A 26,521-nucleotide genomic window follows, 5' to 3' on the forward strand; every position below is an offset into this window, starting at 1 on the left:
GCCTAATGCCAGGTTTGGGCTAGAGGTATAAAACTCGCCCGCATTGAGCTGTGGAGCAGTGGAACTGTGTTCTCACCAACACATTTTCACAGAAATACACTAAAATCACCCCAGAAAGTAGAGTGTTACTCCAATAAAACCAAGATAACTCCTCACATACCCATGATTTTTGAAGAAATCAATGAATGAGCACTATGTTTTTCCATATTAGTGTATTTAAATTCAAGAAATAAGCACAGGACTACGCAGAAATTATAGGAAAAAAAAAAGTTTATTGTGAATTCTGAACCCTGGTTTCTCAACAGCTGTAAAGGAAAAAATTAAAGATCAACAAAAACACAAACCAGTAACAGTATCAATAATTACAATCTTTTCCAATGCATCCAATTAATCTATAGCCTGCAGTCACATGCCTTTCAATGATATCGGAGATACCCAGTTGAGAGGATCAAGGGGAAACAAACAGAATTTCAAAACTATGGAGGATCTTCTCTTGAAAGGTCTCACATAAATAATCATACGAAAACTGCGGCAGGAATCAATGTACACATACTTCTGAGGGGAACATCTGCGCAATACTGAGACTTAACAGAAACTCATTCAGGACTGATGGTGACAGACTGTTTGCTTTCAGTTCCTAGGACTATCAACTAATACATGCAGTAAAGATGAACAATTGGTCAACAATTAACAAGTATTAGCTAAATAACACCCAAGTTAATCAAACAGCTCGCCTGGAATTGTCATTTGACTCTTAAGGCAATTGAAAAAAGGTCTAAATTAAGCCAAGAGTAGAACTCAGTAGCAATAAGAACCAACTGGTGGCTTGTATTCCCCACCCCCTAACTGCTCTCTCGCTCGCTCTCTGCAACAGTCTCTGTCTGCCATAGTCACTAAATGAGGTGTGTGGGGAGGGGGACACAGAGTCACTACTGTTTAACTTGTACTGTACACCACCTCTGTGACCAAAATAAACATGATTTTGTCTTGACACAAAAGTGAATAAAGCCATGTTACAAGATTCAACTGTCCTCAATTGGAGCTTCATTTTGTAGAGTTTAAGAAGGGACAATTTACACAAGGTAAACAACAATGTCTGCATGGCATCCCAATGCTGCGTATGTGATTTAGAGGAAAGGTTGTTTACAAGATTTCCCAGGTGTGCACGTTATATTCCCACTCTCAATATTTGAACATTTCTCTCAATCAAACCTAATCTAAAACAAAGGGTCTCTGGGAGGAGAGTGAGACTATGTATAGACAGACAGATCTTCCCCCTTTCCTCCTGCCTCTTCAACCCTCCCTCCTCCTCGTTTCTGATTCTTAGCGGATGGCCTTGACAGGGCTCTTGAAGCTAGAGGCTGCCTGCAGCTGTAGCTGGTATGCCATAGGGTGGATCTTGAAGCCATAGAGCCTGAAAAAAACAGAAATAATAATTTTTAATATTTTTAATATAATATAATAATCATTTCCATTTTTACAGTTCTCTTTATGAGTTACAGCTAACTTTGAGACCAAAGGTATCCCATAAATGAAGCTATGAATATATGAGCATTACTACATATTACTGAGAGAGCACCAACCTGGGGACAAACTGGTTTGCAGGCCTCTTTGGCCGGTACTCAGGGTGAACCATGAAGAGCATATGGGGGAAGCCTGTTCCAAAGTAAGCCCCATCAGTGTGGTGGTGCCTGGACGACTTTGGCGTGTACACATCCATACATTTAGGACAATAGAGTTTGACCATAGCCTCTCCAGGGATGTCAGACAAACCTGCGGAAGAGGACATCATGCATGTGTGACAAAAAAGAAAAATAGGGAATAGGAAAATAAACAAAAAACCCACATTAAACATCAACAGCTGCTTTAACTACAGTGAACAAAGTAAATCAAGCATATAATGACACTAATAACCACGATTAGGTGTGTTCATGATTAAAAATAAATAAATCACTTACCAATGGGCAGCATTGGCTGGTTCTCACAGTAAACACGAGGGCAATAGCCAAAGTCACCCTGCTGGTACTTCTCCAACTAAAGCAGACAAATTATTTTTTTTAACAAGTATTCAATAAATAACATTTATAACTGAAGCTTATTGCTGATTATGGTAATCAACTACTAGACATTTGTCTTTACAAAAATGCTACCTTAAAAACAAAACTAATAAACCCTAAAGCAACAAGAAAGCGCAACACCCATACCATCTGTGCAATGCCGCGATTAGTAAGGATGTATCGTGCATGAATCAAGCCATAGAGCATCTCAGCAGCCTGCTCAATCAGGTCACTCTGGTTTGGATTGTCTTCCAGCTCCTCATCTGACAAACAAAAAGGAGCAAATGTTTAGATCATATCATGAGAACATTCTCAATAACAGACACCAACAAACCAAGTTAACTTAAAAGTATCATCTATAATAAACTAAAAGTATTGTACTAACACCACAGCTGAAAGGCCACTGCTGGCTGGCTTTGGGGAGATCATCACTGTACTGTAATATTAATTACCTCGTGTTTCTTCCCTTTTATATGCACCTATCTTTGCCCTGGGCAAGACAATGTAATGCTTCAGATCTGAAGTGAAGTAGGGTCCACGTTTCTCATTTGTATGTACTGATGAGAGGTTGATGAAGTGAGCATTGCACTTTGCTTTAGCTTGTCTTAAGAACATGCTGAACTGCTAGCTAAGTACTAACCGGGTTCCAGATCCAAAATCATGTCCAGGGCTTGTCTGTAATGTGGAACCTGCTCATTGAGTCCAGTGAGGTTAAACTTATCCTGGATGTAGTCCTCATCCACCTGGGTAAGATGGAGACAGGGAGCAGGGGATCAAACCGTGTGTTAGGCGCGTACATTTACTCAAAACGTGTTTATTAAGAAGTAGGACGGTCGCCCGCATTAGTTATTACCGTGTGAATGCTTTACATGTTTAACACCACTAACCTCACAGAAGAACTCATTGCCTCGTAGACCACAGAACCAAGAAATCCACGAAACTTCCTCCGAACTGCTCATTTTGGGGAAACTGGGGATGAAAAAGGTTGAAGGTAACTACACACACATGTTCAGGGAATACTATGTGCAATATCCCACCCCCATGTGCAATTAAGAGTCTTTTGCTGTAGATAATATTGTTTATTGCTTTTTTAATTCTTATTTATATTGTGTATATAGTGTAAAATATTTATCCAAATTTTTGTAACTGAGTGTCCTGCTATCCCTTTCTGCTGTCACACTGTGAATTTCCCCACTGCGGGACTAATAAAGGACTATTTTATCTTAAGAGCAGCTCAAAGCCGGCTGACTAGCATTAGCCTCGCTAGCTAGCTAGCTATAAAAGGCAAACACTGGGTAGCACACAATACCCCAAAACAGAAGTAGTTACTAGCAACTGAACTGAAAAGGTGCTGCGAGTCTTAAATCAGTCGGATTAACTGCACAAACATTTCGGCTTCCAGATTATTATTAAAAATGATCTTTAAAGCTAATATTCAACAAAAAATCAGGCTGGGGAAGCTAGGACGCTAACCTCCCTCTATTTGCTACGGTTGTACTATAGCTAGTGCTACCGGTCGAACACTTGACTACTTCAGTGTCAAATAAACTGGACGACAGCGAGTACCGAAACATATTAATCCAATAATACATGGTTAAATAAACCCCCTTTTCCACATAAAGCCTAAAAGCTTACAGCCCCTTAGCTAGAGGACTTCAACATGGCGCAGCTCAAACCAAACCAGGCCGCATTAAACTGGACCAGCGAATTCCTCCGTTCATCGACTAACACCAATATATTTACACCCAGAGTTAGCGGAGAGACACAAACCCACTCGAAATCGAATAATAAGAAATATAAGGAAGTAGATCTGCGCAAATAATCGTGTATAAAGGCGTATTTGTGCGTTACCTCCTGGATTCAGAGTAAAAGCTGCTGCAGAAGCGGATCGCTGATTGGCGTGTTTCGTCTTTAGCAACGTCATGACAAGCCGGACACTTGGGCTTATGGGAAATGTATTTTTGTTTTGTTCTAAAGGATAAATTATTATTATTCGGTTCAAATGAAAGGCTTTGCTATTTAAATTAATTAAATTGCATTTTTATCCGTTTCTATTTTTTTATTCGATTTTTTACACATAAAACCTTTTAGTGCTACAGGGCCAATTCGCCTGTTTCCACCATTATTGGATATTATAAGAACTTTGTGGTGGTTATTATTATTATTATTATTATTTTAAATAATTTATATGACTGCATTTGCAACAAAAAAAAGCCTCAGGGCTGCTTTTCAAAAATAAACATCAAGTTATAAAATGAGTAATATACTTACTCTTCAAGTCTAGTGTTTCAGAAATCCTGGTCACGAACCCCAATGAAAAAGCCAAGGGGGTTATATGACACGCACTTTAATATATATATATATATTTGTTACAATATATGTTTGTTGCAATGCTTGGACGATGCAAATGTACATTTATTGTTTCAATAACACAAATCTTAAATTGAGGATAAGGAGCCACTTCCATACTGTACACTTTTCCTGTAAGCTCCATCTCTCGTACTCCTACAATGAAAACTCTTCACTCTGATGCCTTTCCATCACCTTACTCCTGAACTCCCGTCATTATTTGTAATGAACTTAACTACTAACCCCTGACCTGTTTATAAAAGCTACAATCCTGCTTCTCACCCATTGCTGAAATCCTGGTCGTTCCCCATACAGTCTAATTTGAATGTAGTGCATGGGCTCTGCTTTATGACAGTTCTCTAATAGATCAGACTGCTCACTGGTTTCTCTCGTGTATCTTTCATGTGTTTGTGTCCTAACTGCAGTTTCAGGTGCAGGCCAGAGGAGGATGGGTTCCCTCAGTGGTTCTTCCTCATGCTATTATGGAGTTTCTCTTTTTGAGTCTGGATTTCCCTTAGTGGTTCCTCCTCCAGTCATCATAGAGTTTCTCTTTCTGGGTTTGGTTCCCCTCAGTTGTTTTTCTGTTTTACATATTTCTTTAGGGTCATGTTTGATATGTTTTGGATGTGCCAAAACAATCCAAATTCATTTTACAGGACTTTTCCCAACCCCTCTTTATTAATCTTTAGCATTTACACATGTAAGCGCTATTGTGGCGTGTCTGGACTAAGCTGAGGGCTGTAGGATAAATAGGATACATGTAAATGCCCTGATTTTAGTGACACCACAAAACAATTTGGCAGCTTAATTTTCACATACGGAGAAAATGGAGTAAGGGGTATGCACTGTTTTACAATGTCTACATTTTTTTTAATGCAAAACAGCTCACAGATACAAAATAATACCCAAAAATTAAAGAGACCACTTACACATGTCCATTAAAACAAAAGATTTTTATTTAACTCTTCTCTCTGTATACTTTATTATAATAAGACACTTCTCTGCTTGTACATTGCTCCCTTGAACTTAAAAAATGGCAACATTTGTTTGTGGGAATGTAAGTTGGGGTAGACAAACTTAGATACATACCAATATACATACATGTGTGTATATCAAGGCTCCAGTAATAAACCATAAATGCTATAACAGTTGTAACCACTTCAGGTACCTTGGTAAAGTTGTAAGTATAGTACAATCTTTTGAGTATTCCAGGAATACACTTTAATGCTTATTTATTTATTTATTAAACATGGGTACATACAATATGACCACATCAATAGATAGCTAAGAGTTAGGGAGGGATGAGGGATTGCACTGAGAGCCTATGGAGTATATGGCTACCGATGGCGAGGCTCACTGAGCTGCAGCTGAGGATGTGTTCATGCTTGGTAAAATGTCAGTGGAGGGGTGGGAAGAGGGTGAATAAGATAAGAAAAGAAAAAAAATATATGTATATATATATATATACCCACTGCATTTCTTTTCCTTAGTATAAGGAGGGGGGGGGGGGGGGGGAGAGTGTTTAATGATTCTCACTGCAAATACTTCATTTGGATAAACATACACACACTTGAATGCATATCCGTGGATGTATATAAGGAACACGGTAAAAACATCCTAGCATTGTCCGCAAGAAAAAGGAAAAAAACAAAACCAACAAAAAAAGAAGCAAAAAAAACAGGTCAATTGTTTCTGCTTTTAACATCCCTCCCCTCAAAAGAAACATTACACATACAGTAGAGAGAACTCACACATACTTTTCAAATCCCCAACTCACTCATACACATTTCATTTAGAAGCCCTACTTAATATCCCAAGCTATTGTCCAGATAAAGGCATTCCCAAACAACAAACCCCAACTTACAGCAGTATAAAATACAGATGCTTGTCAGAACACAGAAGGGAACGCTCAACTCTTTTTTTTTTTTTTTTTTTTGTGTGTCATTTCAGGTGTTATTCACTATATTCTCTTTAATTGATCTTTTCGATTGGGACCTACATCTTTGCCAACAGACAGTGTGCACCACAGTCCTTTAAAAGTGGTTACATGTTTCTCTTACGACTGTGTAGGCAAACTGCACACCTGGAACAGACGTCTCATTTTGTGACACGACCCTGAATGGGTGACTAAACTCCTTGGCAAAGACCTAAATATTTAAAGTGAGACAACTTGTAAAATGTCTGTCGGTCATTCAGTCCTAGTTTGTTGCCGATATCCTTGAGAAGAACAGCACAGCATCAGCCTTTGTGAAGAGGAAGCAGAACTCAGGTGCAGTCTGCTTTGTAAATGCATGATGGGAATTCAATGGAGAGTGATTAAACAGAGCATTTCTCTAAATTTCCTAGAACCTGCGAGTAAACGAATCAATAGCACAACATTTACTGCCTATGTTGATTAAAACGGAACTGCGGACACCTAAGAAGTAGAAGCACAAGACACTTGGCCATCTTGTGGTGGGGGGACTGGGCTGGGACTGCTCCCAGGAGGAGTGTCAAGTTTACCTGCATACTAAAGAAAGCAAGTCGGGATAGTGCTTTTGAATGATGTACATGTTCTATATGAAAATGTTTTGCTTTAACTTGCATTTAGGAGTTTTCAAATAATTAAAATGATAAAACCTCAATCCTCAGTGGGGGGAGAAAAGCCAGGATATTCAGTCTTCCCAGGATCAGAACACTCACAGGATTTTTTTCAGAACAAACTAATTCAGCAAATGGAACTAATATGTGCAAATGCCAAAAAAGATACGGGGGGGGGGATCAAAAACTAGAGCAGAGAAGATTAACAACCTTGGATGAAACAGAAAAGAAAAAAAAAAAAAAAAAAAAAAAAAAAAAAAAAAAGGGGGGGGGGGGGGAATAAAGAAAACAAAATAAAAAGGTCACACTAGAGAGTTCTGAACAAGCAGCTACAACAGTGATATTGGAAACAGTAAATGTGAACATTAGCATTTCATAGATGGGGCGAGCACAGATCAGTGATGAATTCAAGAACAGAAAAATCAAGAAGGGTGTTTATAAAAATGCATTTTAATGAGCTGCTTTGCAGAGGAAAACTTATTACAACCCTAACTTTTTAAGGGAGGGAATATGAAACAAACTGAACAATGAGGTAAAGGGAAAGAAGGAACACAAAAGTAGGAAAAAAAAGCAATTCTATGATACATCTGTTCTTATTAAAAGAGCACCTCCACTTCCCTGTTCCAACCTGAAGAATATGCAGAACTGCTTCACCAAATACACAAGCTAAACCCGCCCTCCTTCGTGGTATGAATACACAGAACATCATATAAACATCTGCCGCCCGTATACGTTTCAAGCCACTACTCCGTCAATTCTGCTACAGATGCATGACCGCTGCAAGCTGCAGTCATATGGTTGTGTCTGTGGGTCAGCCTGATGCCATATTGTGCTTGTATATGCAGACATGTATGGGTTTTGTATATCTGAATGTTAGTTTCAGACAGAATACTTACATTTAAAATGGGGTCAAGATCTAATCTGAGTAGAACTTAGGGTCTGTGGGTGCATGAAAGGAAACAAAAAGATGTGCGTGGGCAAAAAGGGACAAGAGACAAAGCAATAAACCAAGGGAGCTAGAATGAGTGTGTACACCATCTTCATAACTATCTTGTACAATAATAATAATAGTAATAATCAATAATAACAATAATAATAATTAATAGGTAATATGTTAGGGTAGGAGAACTGAGAGATGAGTGGGCAGAAAAAGGGGGATTCTTCTGAAATGTTTCCAAATTAGAACGGTAAGGGATTCACTTCCTGTTCTTGGGAGATGGCCAGTTGCCACGCCTCTCACCACGATTGGCCCCACCATTACCAGCTACACCTCCTGGCCCACCTCCACTGCTTGGTGGGCCTCTGGAGCCTCGGCCTCCGCTGCCACCGGCACTGACCCTTCGATTCTGCCTTTCCATTCCAGGACGCTGGCTGGAGAAGCTCCTCTTATTGGCGGCCGAATCTTTAGTAGTCATCTCTCTCTCACCACCACCTCCGCCGCCGCCTCCTCCTCCTCCTCCTCCTCCTCTGCCTGAAGGATGGTGGTGGTGATAGGAGGAGAAGGATTTCCCACTGCTTCCTCCTCCTCCGCCGCCGCCACCACCCTCCCTCTCTCGAAACTCAGTGAAGTCACTGCTCTCCGAGGCAGTCTCCCACTCCTCATTGGCCTGATCAGAGTTCTGATTGGAGACGTCAGGAGACTTTGCACCGCTGACTGGGTTGTGATTGTGGTGGTGCTGAGGGTGGGACAGGCCGGAATTGCCATGGTAGTGATGGTGGTGGTGATGGTGGCTGTTCAGATTCACAGCTGCACTTCCGTGGTGGCCGATGTTGTTATTGTTATTGGTAGTAGCTGTAACATTGTGGTTTGCGTTTGGAACAACACTGGCGTTAGTGGGTACGTTGGGCGTGCCGTCCACTTCCTGCATGGAATCCTGGGGCGGCGAAGCAGATCGCTGCTGTTGCCCGCCTACAGATTCAATGATTCCACTGCTTCCATTGATGCGGGCAGCATTCTCTCGCTCCTGCTTCAGTCGACGGAACCTTGGGGGCTTATCTTGCTGATGCTGGGACCGTCCGTGGCGCCTTCTACGAGGGGGGCGCTCAAAACCTCTGTGAGGGAAATTCCGTCCGTCTGCATTAGGCAGAGGGGCTGGTTTGGTTGTTGGACCAGTGGAATTGGAAGTGGTGTGGCTTGTGGACATTTGGGTAATACCTCCATTTTCAGTGCCCTGTTGGGCAGTTGTGGGGACAGAGGGTGTAGAGGGTACTGAAGAGTTTATGCCCAGATTCTGAGCCGGGCACTGCTCTGCAGCCTTTTCTTTCTTTTCCCCATTAGGTCCACGACTCACTTCTTTTGGTGGAGAGGGCTGCGAGGGTGCGTGTTGCTTTCTGATTGATGCTGAAGATTTAGAAGACAACCCTTGAGAAGAACCAGAACCACCACGGTGTCCGCCAGACACTCCTCCTCCTCCTCCTCCTCCTCCACCTCCACCACCACCACCACCTGCGCTTCTGTAGACGCTTCCCCCGCTGCCACCTCCACCTCTGCCACGTCTAGAAGGTACTCCCCTAGGTGTAAACACTCTGGCTTGGGTGTTTCTAGGAGGGACAGAGTTGGACGAATTGGCTATAACTGGGTTCTCTCCAACAGCTCCTTTCTTAGGGTGTGCCTTGCGATCCTCCTTGTCAGAGTGAGCAAGGTCACTAGCAGCACTCTCACTGCCCGTTTCAGACCCTCTCTGCCTTCTCCTTTTCGGTACCTCCTCATATTCTGAACCCTCACTTCGGGTCTCGCTGTGGTTCCTGGCACGTCCAGGAATTGGCTGAGCCCCCCCCTGGCCATGTCTGCCAGACGACACCTCCCTCTTGTAATCCTGGTTGGAGGAGCCATGCTGATAGCCACTGTTAGCAGCTGACCTGTAGTCTCGGCTGCTTCTGCCTCCTGCCCTGCCACGTGCACTGCCCGTGTAGGTGCCCCTATAGCCTCTGCCCCGGCCATAGAACTCTCCTCTTCCGCGGTTTGCTCGGCCTCCTCGAGAAGAGCCTGCGTGGTAACTAGTACCTCCTCCACTTCCACTTCTTTCATAAGAACGCTCCCGGTCCCTTCTAGAGAGTGGAGCTGGACAGCCAGATGCTTGAACAGAGGGGTCACCTTCTTTGGGTCCTTTACTTGGTCTCCCACCTGCACTTCTATCCTTTTCACCATTTCTTAGTTTTCCGGATGATGTGGGTTCATCTTTCGCAGAGGGTCCAGATGAGGATTGAGGACCAGAGGATAACTCTTGCTTGACTGATGCCTGATTGTGATCTTGATCTTTATCTTTCCCAGAGCCTCCGGTGTTCTTCTCTCCTCCTTCTCCTTCACCACCCTCCCTTTTCATTTCTTTCAGCACAGGTCGTTTAATAGGACCTGCCCGCTTGTTGGGGTTACCACCTCCTGACTGAACAGCAGGTTTATCAATCTGAGTGTTGGAGTCTTCTCCTCCTGTGTGTCCAGAGCCAGCTTTTCTGTTATGTGCAGGACCACCACCACTCACACTGCTGCTTCCAGGCCTCGGACCCCACTGGGTCTCAGTTTTTTGCTCCCGACCACGCGAGTTAGATTTTGGGTGGTGCTGCTGTACAGAATGTTGGGAGGACTGTGTGTGAGCGTACGTGCTTCCTGTTTTGTCCTGTTTGCGGCCAACGACATTTACATGTCCAGTGTCATGCTCATGGTGGGGATGGGGGTGATGTAGTGACTGCTTTCCACTCCCATCCTCTCTCGCTGAAGAGGAGGAAGAAGAGGAAGAGCAGGAAGAAGAGAGGGAAGGTTGGTGAAGTGGAGGTGAGGTTTCACTCTTTTTGGGATCTCCTCCTCTCTCTCGCTCCCTGCCATTTTCTCGTTTGTGTGGATGAAGTGAGAAATGAGAAGGATGAGAGTGATGGGCAGGGTGGTGCTGCAAATGCGGGTTGTTCTCCAAGGAAGAGAGATCTGCACGACCATTGCGGTCAAAGTGAGCATGTGGAGCACCCCAGACTTGATTCTGCTGGCTGCTCTGTGGGCTTTCATCCTGATGGCCAAATCCACGAATCTCTCCAGCACTGTTCCCCCTCTGTTGTGAGTGAGTAGCCATCCTGGACCCATTATCAGCAAAGCTGCTGTAATTTCCTCGTGCTGCCAAGAAGGGCTGGTGATGGCTGCCTCCCTGGCAACCAACCTGAGTTCCCATAGGTGCTGCAGCTTGATCAGAGGAACCAGAAGGAGAATTTGGACTCACAACAGGTGGCTGAATGGGGCCTGTGCCACCTTCTCGCATACGCACTGGTGGAGTGTCAGACCTAGAACATATGAAAAAGCAAATATGCATGACACTGATGGACTGCTATGTACAGTTTATGTTTCAACACAAGGCAACAAGACACTTATTTATTACATAAACTAAGTATTTATATAAATTATGTTTTTGTTGAAGGTTACTGGTCAGTAGGTGAAACGTTTTAAGTACAGGTGTAGAGCTGGAAAGATGAAAATTGATGTGTCCCATCTAATAATTTCTAAAGCCTGATTCACACTTTGCCTTCAAAATGCTCTTCTGCACACAAAATACAGATATTTTAAATCCACAAAGCCCAAGCAGATAAACCATGCCAAGCCTTTACCTTGGGCCTTTACCAATATCTTCCTCTTCCAGAGTTTGTTTCTGCCTTAGGGGAGAACTTAAAGGGCGACCTTCATTGCCCCCTGGAAAAACCTCTGGCCCCCAAGCCAGTTTAGGATCCATTGGAGGTGTACCACGATGGGGATGAGGGGGACCTCCATGCTGCTGCCTATCGAAGGGGTCTGATCCAGAACCACCAGAATCTGAGCGCTCCCGATTCATCAGCCCTGAAACACCACAGAAATTCCAAATAGCTATTGTTCAAAATCACCTAAACCTTACATGCAATGCATTTTCACAAAATCCTACAAAACAATTAATTTTTTTTCTCTTTAAACCAACCGGAGGGGTGCATGCTGGCAGGGTAGTAGTCCATGGGAGGGGGGCGGCCCTGCATCATTCGAGGGTCCATGTAGGGCATCATCATCCATCGAGGGTCGAAATTCATTGGCAGAGGAGGTGGACGCCCCATGGAGCCAGGAGGGTAGAGAGTAGGTTGTTTAGGGCCTGACTGCGGTGTGGCACCGGGAGAGGGGCCCTGCTGAGTTGGCTGAGACTGGAGCTGGGCTTGGGCTGCCTGGCTATGCTGCTGTTGTTGCTGTTGCTGCTGCTGCTGCCACTGCTGCTGCTGCTTGAGCAGCTGTTCCTACACACAATTTACACATTACAGTATTTTTAAAACACCAAAACTGCTGTCCAATAAATTAAGAGCATGTGAGAATCGCATTTCCTTTTACTTTAAATATTCAGCAGTATGAATCTACAGACATAGCCATTTTTATTAATATCTAATCTAGATTTCAAATATTATTATAAATACTATAAGTATATTATAATAAATACAAATATTATATATAAAATACTATTAGGGACATTATTCACCAATAAAGCAGAAATAAAGTTTGTACTTTTGCTGTAGTATACATGTATTTGTGGGAAAGGTTGCCCAAGCTGTTCTCACTGAATTAAAATTACACCATTATTTTTCTAGGTTACAGCTGCAATACAGCAATTCCTGCTGTTCAGAACATTTTCTGGAACACCAAAAAAGGCCAATTTGTGTTTCTAGGGTGTGTGTTTCATTTAACTTCGCAAACTATACTAAACGTGCTGCTAAGCCTCACCTTCTTAACTACATGGCTTAGCCATCAATAAATACAGAATTATGTATTTGCCACAGCAGCATGTTAGGCTAATAACAATGACTGAGACCAGGTACTAACCTGCTGTTGTCTCTGAAAGCGAGGTGGCAGGGACTTTTGGTATTTGGAAAAGCCCTGGCCAGGCATTCCACTCCCCTGTCTTCCCGCTCCTACAGAGACCCCCTCTGCCTTCACAGATTCATCACCACTTCTGTTGCTGCGAATGTGTGGACCACCTGCCATGGGCTCTTCTTTGCTTTCCACCGGTCCTGTGACATCAAGGGGCTGCTGATGCTGAGGGGCAAGAGGCTGAGCAACTTGCGGGGACTCTAAATTGGAAAAGGAAACAGAGAAACTTTAACTTTTAAATTTTAGTCTTATTTGTTTTTAAAGTCTTAGGTAACTACTTTAAAATTACTTACTTTCGCTCATGACACACTCAAAGAACTAATTATAAATTCTGTCTCAACCAAAATCACGACCAGTGAAATTCAACTTACATTGCGAGGTGGACTTTAATAGCAATTTAGTTTAAGGAAATCTATTTTATCTTCATTACAAAACTCTAAGGTTAAGGAAAACTTACCAGTGTTCGAGTCATAGCTGCTGTTGCTGCCAGCCCTTTGCCGGTTATTAGCACTAGCACTTAGCCCCACTGTAGTGCCACCCATCTGAACGGATGCAAGAGGAGGCTCCTCTGTGTCCACGCATGGTGACGGGGGCTGACTTGCACCGGAGGAGGAGACTGATGCAGGCAAGGATGGACTGGGGCTGCTTGATGGAACTTCCACAGCAGCACTAGGCTTGATGCTCTGCTGCTGCTGATGTTGCTGTTGCTGCTGTTTCTCATCCAGCCTCTTCAGCTTCTCTGCACATGCAGCACGTCTCTCTTCTTCCATCCTACGTTCCTCCTCCTCGCGACGACGGCGGGCGCGCTCCACTGCTGCAGAAATCTCTGATGATGACTGCTTCCTCCTCTGGCGCCACGTCTCATCCTCATCCTCGCCCTGCTGCTGGGGAAGCAGGGTGCTTGAGGGCGGAGGGGCAGGACCACCTGTCTGTGCCTGAGGCGGCTTCTGGGAGGCTGTCTGGTTCGAAGGCCGGTCCTGTTGAGAAACCGTGCATTAGGCTCACACAGCTTATCCACAGAAACCTTGGTTTCCTGCAACACTATGAGCATGCTCGTTTTAGGGGGTTGATGTTACAATTATATTGTCGTTTTTGTAACATGGCCCCCATCCCCATGTACCTGCCGGTAGTAGGAGTAGGGCCCCTGCCCAAGAAGCGACCCCTGTGGGGGAGAGGGCTGCTCCCGAGGGCCACCTAGTCCAGGCCTACGCCCCTGCATACAGGCACAAGTACCTGTCAGTGAGTCATCCATGTAGCAGGGATGCACCGATTCTATATAATGGATCGGTATCAGCTCCGGTGCTGACCTCATTAAACTAGTCAGGTACATGGCCAATCCACAATTATTGTGGTTATTGATTTTTAGCCCAATATAACCTTACACACAGAAAGAGGATCCCGAGCAACTCAGCAGTTACATAGATTTTATTACATAGAAGAGCTTAGTATTGATGCGAGGGGAGTAACAGTGGCATCGGTGCATCCCTTTGAGGAAGCACAACTGCGCTTGAAAAGCTTAATCCTGATCTCAGAGTGACTTTTAAGAAGTTCAAAGAAGCCACAGTATATACCGAGAGCTCATGCAGGTCATACCTGGTAGGGTCCAGTGCTTGTCTGACCACCCCTGCCACTTCCTCCCTCCTCGGCCCAATTTGGCTTGCTGGAGGGTGCTGGGGAGGGGTCATCAGTAGCAGGCGGAGGAGGCGTGTGCATTTCCCCTCCACTATCAGATGTTCGACACCGTAAACCTGGAGCAGGTCCGTCTTGGGATTTCTGCTGCTCCCTAAACAGATGCAAACAATGTGGAAAACATTTGTGCACATGACCCCAATGTGCAAAATACAAATAGCTAAACAGAATTGTGTACTGTAACAGCTGAGCAGATCATCTAAATGTATCATCTGTATGAATCTGCAGTGTTCTGGCACATACCGAGTTCCATTCTGGCCTTCAGTCTTCTCTTCATCCCCTTCATCCTCTCCTTCATCATCGCTGAACTTCAATTTGGCAGAGTAGTCAATCTCCTCTTGTGCCCCTGCATTTAAGGAGGGTAGAGGGACAAATTTAGAACCAATACTAGAAGTACTCTGACTGCAAAGAGGAATTTTAAGGGCTATGGCCGAAAGGTCATACATCTTCCTTACCAGCCCACCCTTCATCTCCATCATGGTCTAGCTCATCTAGTTCCTTAAGGTCATCCTGTTTGAGGATGGACGGGCGTCTGACCACCTCACCACGGGGACCCACTGGCGGCCTCCCATCTGGTCCAGCACCCCCTTGTGAACGAGGAAATCTGAAGAACAGAAAAATAGAGAGAGGAAACACTGAGAGCTACAGATGGCAAAGCAGTGATAAATAAATACATGAATAAGTAATAAATAAATAAACGTATTTAAAAAAAATAATAATAAAAAAAAAAAAAAGAAAAACACTGCACTGCAAATTCACATAAAATCATATTAACAGTCTTAATTTCTTACCTAGCAGCCTCATTCGGTGGTGGAAACCTGTATGGCCCCTGTGGACCATAAGGGGGTGGGAAGGGCAGGTACGGTGGGTACATCTGTAGAGAACACAGAGAACAAAAGAGGCTTTAATTAGTAGTACAGCATGTTCTTGTACCAATAAAATGTTTATAGCACAACTTGGTACACACACACAAAAAAAAAAAAAAAAACATTCAACACAAATCAGACTTATTTTCAATGCTCCAAGCTGCATCCAAGATTTCAGCTCATCCCTTGCCATCATTGCTTTCAACTTAGAAGTCACAACTTCAGCAAAAGGCCTTAAATATTATTGGCAATTGCTCTCTGGGAGGAGGTATGCATCTTATGTATGGTATGTGTGGTATTTTTGCATCTATAGTGGTAATGAAAATTTAAGTGTTTTGTGTGCCTTTTCTGTTAATGTAACTGCACACCAGGGAAAAATTCAGCCTATGGGCGGAGACGGCAATAAAATGACGACGTGACTCTTAATCTTGTTTCCTAACAGCAAACAATGCAAATGCGTGGCAACAACTGCTGCAGACCCCTTTTACTTTCTGACACACAGCCTCATATGTATTTTTGCATAATTACAAATCACAGGCTTGTACTGTAAAAAAAAAAAAAAGCAGTATTTTGATCAGTAAACCAATACGAATATACACCTCTACAAAAGAGTAACTACTTGGGCACTTGCAGTGTAACTGCAGTCCTGAAATAAGGATGAGGTGGGGATGAGTGGGTCAAAAGAAAGCCACAGCAGTCCACATTTTTCTCTGAGAGGAATGCTTTCTAAAACTTAAAATTAAAATTGCAGATACTTACGAAGGGAGGCATGATTCCTCTGTACGCAGGGAACTGCGGTCCAACAGGAGGCTGGGGGAGGGGAAGGGTGGGGCTGCCGGCAGGAGGGTTTCTAGGCAGCCCAAGGGAAGGCGGATTCTGCTGGAGAGGAGGTGCCCCAGCAGCACCCTCCATTGCCATTGCTCCCCCAACACCGCCCTCCACTACCCCCTCCCCTGTTATGGTGGGTGCCAATGCACGGCCCCCACCATCCCGCCAACTCGTCACATCTGAATACAGAAAGAAAGTCACTCAACTCAAGTACATAGTACCTTACAAACCTGAACGTCACGACCTGACCTGAACGTCACGGCAATATTGGGCTTTTAATAATTTCTCTGAACTGTTCTTTTGTTGGAGCAGACTGAGTGAACAACATGCATTGTTAATAGAAAAACAAGAATTTGGTGCACAAGCTTTCATTTGGGGTTTTCATGAAATCAAAAAGTTTTTTTCCCAGTCCCAGGTCTGCCTTCTCCACAAGTTTTATTTGGTCTATTTGGTCAAGTGTAAAAGCTGTTTTTGAGTCCAAAGATCCCTGAAATCAATCGGTCCTCCTGAAATCAGTGGTCTGGAGGTCGCTTCTACAACACCGGTTCCTTCAAGTTCCTGCATGATGAAATGACCTCCAGAAAGCACTGTTCTTTGCTGGCTGAGTGAACATATCCATGGTAATATCCACCGAAATGACAACTGTTCCACGGTTTAAACGGAATTCTTCTGTGTGAAAGCAAACTACTGATAATGAGCCCTTCCTCAAATGAGTCCAGAATGTGTAAAGACTTATGTATTAAGGACAAGTGTGAAAATGCTCTTAAAATGTTGCACTTTGCTCAGACAACTTCGCTACACATCAACAAGCTTCTCGCAGAACTCACAGTCCATATATTTTGAAAGGGGTGATGTCAGGAGTTTGGGAAGGCCGTACCCAAATCCTACATGTTAGCCATTTTGTGCAACGTTCCACTTCCATCAGCAGAACAGTCCTAGAGCACGATGCTACCACCAAGCCAAGCCACACCATCCGAACCAATTTCGTCTGGCGTATACTTGTTTGAACTGATGATCTTGGAACTTGAAGTTGTTACTCACCAAATCCACAATCATCATCTTAAATCTGCAGCAAGATTCTTGGATTTTGCCATTGTACTGTTGATCAATCCAACAAATGTGGGCACAGAGAAGCTACTTGCTGCAGTCGATTATAGTCACCAACAGGACTTGAAGCGTCCATGGCAACTTTTCAGCAAATTAATAATCCAAGTTGATGTAAATTTGACTCAGTGTTTATTACCATAGAAATAAAACTTCCACCAGATTTTCCAGAGCTCATTCTTCCCCCAAAAAACAGAAAAGTTCAAGCACAAATAAAAGTCCCATTTTGCCATGAAATACAATGCCAGGTAAATTTCTGACCACAACTGTACATGCACACATGAATACAGTCTTGCAAAATTTGCACACCCCTAGTGGAAGGGGAATATCAAATTAGCTCAACAAGTTAAACCTGTAAGATTCTTTTTAGCATTCTGAGCCAAATGTTTACTACTTAAACCTCGACCAAACAAACAGAAGGCATGGGTTCCTAGCATCTCAATAAATAAAAGAAGCTGCCTAGTATCCCAATAAATAAAATCTAATGCCCATATAAAGCAAGAGAAAGCTGTTAGAAAAGCATTTTCAGGTAATTATTCTCTCATTTCATAATGTAATTAGGAAACGGCAGTTAAAATCAATGGTTACTTTCCAAGAGAACTGTGCATTGAATTTTATGGAAATGCAAATCAAAACCTCTGTTTGACTACAAAAGACCGCGATTTAGCAGACTCTGAAAGGGTGACACGCTGTTGTACTATAAACATGTTCCATGGACTGAAATGTAAAATATAACATTTTGGCCACATTGAGCAAATATATGGATTACTTATGCTTTAGGTTTGCGCTGCAGTGTCACATGGAACACTTCACCTCAAGAGGCACAAGCTGAAGATTTTGCCATAGCCCTTATAGTCCCCTGCCCTAAACATCTTTGAGAATCTGTGGATAGACCTCAAAGGAGCAGTATATGCAACACAGTCCAAGTAGTTTACAGAACTAAAAATGGAAGTGGAAGGAAGTAAGAATTCCCTAAACAAGAATTACACAATCGCCCTTTTCCTAATTTTGAAACAGATGACAGTAACTTGAATGAATCTATATGAATGAAAGCTTGTGTCTGTGCACTCACTCTGGGGGCGGAGGCTTGGTCCTGGCCCATACCACTGATCTGCAGTGGCCTGTTCTCTGCCAGATCTGTCCTGGTCTCCCGCCGCCTGCAGGGTGGGAAATTCCTCGCGAGAGAATGGCGACGGTTGGTTTGATCCCTTTCCACCTGAACAGGGCCAAGAGCAAGAAGCCATGATTAAAGTCCACATACAACTCATTACAACAAATAAAAGTTCGAGTTAAGCAGCAAATAAGAACCACTGTCTAACTTGATCATGTCCAAATATGCGCTAGTATTTCCTTTTATATAAAAGAGGTGCATAAAGCAATGTGTAGTTGAGTGATCTTAACTGTATACTGAATCAGGGACACTGTGCCTTACCATCTCCTTGTACTCCATGTGTAACACTGGCCTGAGCCCAGGACCTTGTCCCTGCGGCTTGAGTTGTAGTTTGGGCCTAAACACACAATACATTGTTCTTTCAGGCGCTGAATCGATTTTCTGCCAATTTCAGCCGTACATCAATACCAGTGGTACACAATACACCAATACAATATACCAGTACAACACGTATTCAGTAAAATGTATGAAACTAGATATGTGATTTTATCTACGTTGATCTGAAAAACAACTGATCACACAAAGTTATACATTTTAATTGAAATTGTGTAAAGAACATGCAGAATTAAGGATCACCTCTTGAGCTGGAGGTGTTTTCGGCAGGCTCGGTGCAGGCGTCTGTGAAGCCGCAGGCTGCTGCAACTCCGGCTGCGGTGCTGACGATACATCGGTACTGAAGGAAGCAAGAGTGCAGAAACATTAGTACAACACCAACAATGCACCAAGGACAAAAAGGATATCAGGTGTGGAAGATCACACCTAGATGACATAGGCCCAAAGGGGTCTGTAAACCCTGGCTGCGTTCATAACTGATTTCATTTTCTAATGAACATTACCACAGTGATGATTTTCAAAAGCTCCACTACAAGTGATTAGACTAGGAATACCCTGGAAGAAACATTTCTAAAACATTACTTTAATTCATTAATATCAAACAAACCTTCATATAGTGTGATCATCAGAAAGAGGTGGACTGAAAGTTTTAGACAAACTAGCTCATTTATAGGAAGTAACTATTGACTCAAAACGTCATCTGAGCATTGTTTAGAGTGGTCATTAAGAGTAATTAATCAAACTATAAGCTTTGTTAAGATATATGGCTGATTTGTATGTTCGGTCTCACCTCTTTGGGTCTGCTTGCTCCTGCTTGCTTGCCCATCCTGTGCCGTCTTTGGGAACGAGCGAGACGTTGGGATCGTTGCCTTTGTTCTCTGCCTTCAGACTGGGCAGGTTGGCTGGGGGGGGCATGCGCCGTGCTGAGGCAACTTTACCAAGAGACTGCAAGCCATGACGAGGGGCAACTACAAAGAGAGAAGGAGACAACAGGTTAATACACTACAAATCCACAAACAACACTGCAGAAAGAAAAAAAAAGTCAGGATACAAAAAGTAAAGTGACAAAGGCATGCAAGTAAATGTCAAAATCCCTTCTTCAATTACAGAGGCATGGCTGGTTGGCTGGCTTTGCTAAAGAGAAAAGAAACCAGAGGCTTTGATGGAGGTCTGCAAGGGGTGAACCTAAAACCGCAAAAGCTACAACAGATTTGCAGGCACACAAGCTATTTAATGGCACTGTGTCTGGCACAGTGCATAAAGATTACAGTTTCTGCTCTGAACAACACACTATGTTTGAGACAGATTCTGTGACATGAGATTATTTTCTCAATCACAAAAAGTTATCCTGAATAATGTTATAAGAGCTTTCTTGAATAATTTACTATTTCAAAAGTTGGTAGTTACCAGCTACCACCATCGAAGCTTTAATAAATTAAACAAAAACAAACAATTAAGATTATCTAGCTAAGCCCAGTCCATCAAAAATTTTGCAGATCTAGTTTTTGCAAATTGTCTCTACAAAACTGATAAGACTGTGGTTACGGTATCGCTATACTCACTGCAGAAATTAACCTACATTTAATAAAAACACAAGCACAAACAAGCACTACAACCACCTTTATAAATGTCTGATCTTTAACAGCAAATTACAGCTGCACCCGTTTCATGCTGGCCAGATATCCAAGCATTTTCACTTGTTCAGCTGGGCCAGGACAAGATGTACCTACACTGACTCCAAGTTTCAAATGGTACTGGTCTAAGTGATGTGCCGTTAACATGCACTTATGAGACTTGTGAGGCTGACCTTTGTCATTCACTTAAACACAAAACATTTCAGCAAACATTTTCATTTTTATTTGGAGATATATGAGCTAACACCAAAAACTCACTGGGAGCACAAGGGAGGTACAGGTAGCATTACAAGAATGTTAACAGCTAGATATCACAATCTCATAGCGTGCAAACAGAAACGCAAACCAACCAGAACCTGTGAGCAAAAGTCTAATTCAGTTAAATCCAGCTTAACTGTAACTAAGCTCCAAAAAGTCTGCTTGACACATAAAACCAAAGAATTTACACTCAGAACAGAAGTCCTGTATATGCGTTCCTGTCTACTAAGTCCCACCCATCCACATTACATTGTTTAAAGAGAGTTTCAGTCCAGGCAGCTTTTTGAAGGATGTGCATCTTAAGACAGGCAAACTGAACAGACATTATTTACATATGATATTATAGGGGAAAAACAGAAACTGAAAAATGGTTAAAATGATTCTTTTTTTTTTTTACTGATGCTTTTTTTTTGGGAGAAGGGGGAGGAAGGAAAAAAAGGTTTTAGGAAATAAATTCATGGCCCCTTTAACATAGTACACACAGGACACCATATCAAAATACTGAACAAATGTACAACATAAAACTTTTGTTTTCTGCAATTCAGCGCTTAAATCATGCTTGGATACTGCATAAAAGGTGAGACAAAGGTCAAGAAAACACTCACCAACAGGCTTCTGTGCTTCAAGGCTCTTTCCTTTGTAAGTATCAAACAGGTTGAGAGATGCATACTTGGTTTTGCCATCCTTCCCCTTTGCTGTTTGCCCAGAGCGCTCTGACATTGCGCTGTACGCTCATTGAGTATGGTGAGCCCTGAGACTGACAGAAAGCAAAGAAAGGAAGTATGAGACACAGAGCAAAACGGAGAGAGGAAAAAGAAAACCAAAAACAGAGCACAAAAGCAATGAGCAATATTGTTTTGCAGGGAAAAAAAACAAACACACTATTGGCTAAATTGATGTCCAACAAGTCTAGATAAAGAATCACACACAGAGAATACCTTCATTGATACTGGAATCTGATCAGGCTACCAAAAGAGATGGTCTAAGTCTAATCATAGAAATAGAATGAATTAGAAAATGCATTTAATACAATCCCAAGTGTGCTTGCCCAGTGCAAAAACCTGCCCACAACTCATTATGCTTTTACACTGCTCAACTTTCCATTCAAATTTAGCGTTTGAAAAATCTTTCATAAATCTTCAACAACACTTTAATGACAAAACTGAACCTATACTGCTACCAATCCACAACTTAGGCTGGCAACCATTTCAGTTATACAGAGTTGGAGATAGTAATGTACTATAAACATGCAGTATGTAGAAATCAGCACCACATCTACCCAAGTTAGCATAAGTAAAGCAGTAAAATGGATAAAATGTGCCATATTAACATTCTGCTTATAAAAAAAAAAATCTGCCCCATCCCAACATTTCTTTTTAAGCAATTACCTCTTAATGTCAAAATGACTTCAAAGTCAGGTGAATCGCTAGTTATTTTGGTCATTTTTTTTCCAAAACCACCTAGTCTGACTGTGGAAAACAAAACACTGACAAATTACTGCTGCTATCAAAAAACACTAAGTGAAGGTCTCATGGTGTGCAAATATTTTAGCAAAAGAAATGCTACTTTCTTTGAACATGAACATATTTAGAATAGAGAAGGTGAATCAGTGTGGCTGGGTACTGGGCCGATATCAGCAGACATACTGGATGGGATATGAATGAAGAAACGCCAAAACAAACCAGTTCCACTCCTGCAACAAATCTATCCTAAAACAGCACACTTACACTCTGTGACGTGATGTTAGCTGGGTGTTTCTTCCTGTGGGTCTTTTGAGTGTTTGAGACATTTGATTTAAGATCCAAAAGTTTGTTATACACACAGTAAAACGCTTTTACAGATGAGACCATTCGCTGCAGTCACCAGCAAACACTACAGGCTGTATAAACAGCTCAACACAGCAGCCACACATAAATAAAGGCAGGAGGCAGATGTGTGCAGTGCAGGAGACAACATCCTTAAGTGAAGAGTTGTTATTTAGAAATCGCACATTTGAAAGCAGGAAAAAAATGCTGTAGATTCGGACCCGTCTCAGGATGATGCACCAGGATTTCAATGAAAAAGAAACATGCATCACCCTATCTCAAGATTTTACATCTGAGACATTTCATACCAGTAAAGCAACCCTTGCACTATGCATTCTTCACTAACATAACACCGTACTCTGTAAATAGAAACCCCACCAAAGGCTGAAACTTGTTGAACAAAATGTGGCCAAGATTTTAAACTCATCCTTCATGTTTGGTCAACTAAGAGGCAGTCGCTATAACACCACAAGGGTGTGTGAATCTAACTGTACAGAAAAAAAAAATGACAGGGGGAATAAAAATCAGAAGTAGTATGAACGATGGTTGCCATGGTGATGCATTATAAATGATGCTGCTCTGCTTTGAGAGGCTGCATCCATGGCAACAGTGGGCTGAGTGTGTTTCACCATTCGCCAATAAAATCCAGGGCTGACTTGGGTTAGCGTGTATACTGATATGTATACAGACATTAAGGCACCCGGTTTACCCAATGACCGTTTTGCATAAATACAGTTGCAAATGACACACACACACACACACACACACACACACACCTCTCCATTCCAATGAACTACACGACTTCTGCACACGCAAAGATGCGAAGGATGCATACATAATGCAAATAAATCTAGATGCCTGTATAAGGGCCTTCAGGCTTTCAGTTTGAAACACAGCAACGGTCTCTAGCAATTGGCTGCACATTTCAGCCAAATTCAGGCACATAAAAGACCATTAGATACACTTTCGATCTACTCAAGGGCCAAACATGTTCATATGGCCGACCATCATTAATAACGTGGTGTTCAGCAACCTAGAAAACTGTCCAGCGTCAAGTATCAAAATCCGCTTTCCCTGGAGCCGCGCTGGAGGCAAAAGGGGGGCAAAAACAAACAGAAAGTGGGGTGGACGAGTGGAGAGAAAGGCTAACTTACAGTGCATATACTAACTAGCATTTTCTTTCAACGCAACGTTCAGCTTCCCCACGGTGAGATGTGGGATGTTTTCGTACATCGAGATTAGAAAAATGAGGTCGTGGGATGATGGCCGGCCAGCTCGGCTAATTCTGGTTGCGCAGAGATTAGCTGGCAGACATGGGGCTGGTTAGCCGTGCTACACGGGCAAAGCAACGTTTGTCGTCCTGGCGCCAGCTACCGAACTCAGCAATAAAAGGGAAGGACGAGTCTACACAAAACTACACAAAGCTTAACTCCATGTTGAATGCAAAACATAGGAGACTGAAACGCGTCGGACGCAACAGCCCAGCATACCGCTTCAGCGCGTGTTAGCGCTAGCATCGGCCTCCATATTTCATGATGGGAGGAGGAGGGGGGCCGAAACGTTTCATAATACACAATGCTGCGCTGTACACATCAAACGATCAGCAGTGCATCCAACAAGTCGTGCAATATGTCGCAATTACAAACCAGGGGCGTGAAATGTGAACATACACGGTATAATAAATATAACGGTGACGCTAATCATATTAACATTTACGAGAACAAAACAAAATGGCGGCGATTCGGTTTAGGCCGTTAGCTCAGGCTAATGGGCATCTTTATAAGCAGCACTACAGCAACAGAGTTCAATTATTCAACGCGCTTTAAATGTACAGAGTGTAATAACATGGCGTGTGTCCTATTAGAGTAGGAGCTAGCTAGCTATGAATCCGCAGATAGCCGAACTAGTGTCAAAAGGCGTAGCTAGCTAGGCGAGCTAACACTTGCTAACACAGGTTGCGTCGAGAGTTTTGGGGGGAAACACGGAGCGTCAAGGCGCATACAAGGACGTGTTCGCACATATTGAAGCACTAATAAACTCACAATATATTTAGCCTCTGAGCGGTGAAGCTTTAAGTGCCTGAAAAGTCACGTATTACGGGGACGGAGCGCCGCTGCGCTAGCTAACGCTAACAGATGCTAGCTAGCACTAATAGTAACAGGACCGACGCTAAAGCAACGACACGGAGGAGGAAAATACGCGAATAATAATTAACACGTTTACTGACCTGGTCTTGTTCCGACTTGTCTCGAGGTTGTATCGCTGGGGTATTATTATCTATAAACCAAAAAACTTCGCGTCTAGCCAGCTATTCGGTGTGTATCCGCTAAAGCGCACGGTGTTGTTGTTCAGCTAGCTGGCAAAAAGCTCAAGTCTAAATACAACCCAAATCCGGACAGCTTCGCCTAAATGAAACAACGATTGACTACGATTGTGGTATTACTCTGTTAGGGAATACTGTAGACAGATGTGTGTAAGGAAGCTTACTTGTACTCCTTTTCCTTTTTTTCCACAAAATAAATGAAAAAGGGGAAAATAAAAATATTATATAGAAGTACGGTTTCAGTCCGTCTCTACTAGAGCCGTCAACGGCTACTGAGGGCTGTAGCGCAGCGAGGGGTGGGGCGAGCTACAACAGGGCGGGGCCACATTAACATAATACGAGCTGGAGGGGCTTTTCGACTCATCCTGCATTTATTTAGCTAAATGCTGCCGTTTTTTCGCGTGTTTACAAATTACTACTGTGCTTTCATTTAAACGCCAAACACGATCCAACAGCTGGTTCTCGTAGCAGAGACGGGCTGAAGTTACTTTTTTATCACAATTTTTTTTCGGAAAAATTATTCACCTAATTCAGGAAAGTTGAAGTGTGCTGATCTATATATATATATATATATATATATATATGCTATAGGCTACACATAGCACTAGTTGCTATCAGGCAAAAACCTTGTATTTCCAAAAAGACTAATACAAAATACAAATAATAATAATAATAATAATAATAATAATAATAATAATAATAATTATGGTGCATTTCTATTGATCCATTTAGCATGAAATTCTGACAGCTGGTTGTGAAGTGAAGCTACTGGCTTCAAAGTGTGTCTACGATTAAAGTGTAAGACAAAGCCAATGCTGACACCTAATTGTTAATACAGTTTAGAACTTAGGACAAAACCAACATAAGCATTACAAGGTAATGTACCATTTATTTCTGCAGGGCTACAAATACAGTACATCAAATGACTAAATAACTCAAATAAATAAATCAAACTCCAGTGTCACCAAAAAATAAACATGATATAACAGTGCTTTTGCTTAGTATTTTTCTGGGAAAAGAATGGACTAAAAATTCAAGTTTTGTAAAGTTTTAGTCCAATCTTTTCCTCAGACAAATACAAGCAAAATGACTGTTATTAAAATATACTCAGAGAAGTTCAAATCCATCTAAGTCCTGCCTAAGTTTAATTATTACTTCCATTAGTTTTTTTTTTTTGTCAGAGAGACTGTAGGTGGTAATCAGCCACTAACTGTTTGCAAATGAGTTTCTCTGCCTTGGTTTGTATACAGTGAAAGATGGTCTACGTGCCAGTTTGACGTGTGGCCGGCCTGCCGGTGTGGTGTGTGCACTTAGGCTTTTGATGCATCATTAGGCCTGAAACGGTTCCTGTAAGGGCCAGTGTGTGACTGGGCTTCAAAAGAACAATCACACACCACCGGCAAATAGCTAGCTTTACTGATGGGAATTCAAAGCCATTAGAGAGTGAAATGCAGATTAGTCAATGCTGCAGTGAATTTAGACATTATACAGCAATAATACACATAGGACAGAGTGTAATTAGGTATTACTCAAGCTATAGCATTGCAGTAACTTGTTTTTTTTTTTTAAGTTAAAGGAGTCAACATTAGTCAACATTCAAGAACAAGTAGTTCAACCTCAAGTAGTTCAGAAGTGATGAACACAACTCTGGTTCGGTATGCCTTTTATTC

The 26,521-nt window shown here is 42.5% G+C and overlaps 2 protein-coding genes across 4 annotated transcripts; both read right to left on the bottom strand.

Moving 5' to 3' along the window:
- Positions 1-252: 252 nt before the first annotated feature.
- Positions 253-3,961, bottom strand: csnk2b (casein kinase 2, beta polypeptide). The gene is made up of 7 exons (XM_072674763.1): positions 3,909-3,961; positions 2,945-3,026; positions 2,698-2,800; positions 2,205-2,320; positions 1,959-2,034; positions 1,584-1,773; positions 253-1,414 (listed from the first exon to the last, which is right to left on the bottom strand). Exons 2-7 carry the CDS (start codon positions 3,014-3,016, stop codon positions 1,324-1,326), a joined length of 648 nt encoding a protein of 215 aa, XP_072530864.1. The 5' UTR covers positions 3,017-3,026; positions 3,909-3,961; the 3' UTR covers positions 253-1,323.
- Positions 3,962-5,340: 1,379 nt separating this feature from the next.
- Positions 5,341-25,126, bottom strand: prrc2a (proline-rich coiled-coil 2A). Of its 3 annotated transcripts, none has more exons than XM_072675855.1 (17): positions 25,016-25,126; positions 21,329-21,480; positions 19,622-19,799; positions 19,075-19,171; positions 18,760-18,835; positions 18,400-18,543; positions 16,155-16,402; positions 15,321-15,403; positions 14,985-15,133; positions 14,773-14,875; positions 14,434-14,623; positions 13,961-14,053; positions 13,298-13,817; positions 12,793-13,040; positions 11,912-12,215; positions 11,571-11,796; positions 5,341-11,249 (listed from the first exon to the last, which is right to left on the bottom strand). In XM_072675855.1, exons 2-17 carry the CDS (start codon positions 21,441-21,443, stop codon positions 8,183-8,185), a joined length of 5,841 nt encoding a protein of 1,946 aa, XP_072531956.1. In that variant the 5' UTR covers positions 21,444-21,480; positions 25,016-25,126; the 3' UTR covers positions 5,341-8,182. The 3 variants fall into 3 exon arrangements, with proteins under 3 accessions (XP_072531956.1, XP_072531955.1, XP_072531957.1); XM_072675854.1 differs by having other exon boundaries at positions 24,756-25,126; XM_072675856.1 differs by lacking the exon at positions 13,961-14,053 and having other exon boundaries at positions 24,756-25,126.
- Positions 25,127-26,521: the final 1,395 nt, after the last annotated feature.

Source organism: Salminus brasiliensis, chromosome 3 (assembly GCF_030463535.1).
Source record: "Salminus brasiliensis chromosome 3, fSalBra1.hap2, whole genome shotgun sequence".
Classification (NCBI taxonomy): Eukaryota; Metazoa; Chordata; class Actinopteri; order Characiformes; family Bryconidae; genus Salminus; species Salminus brasiliensis.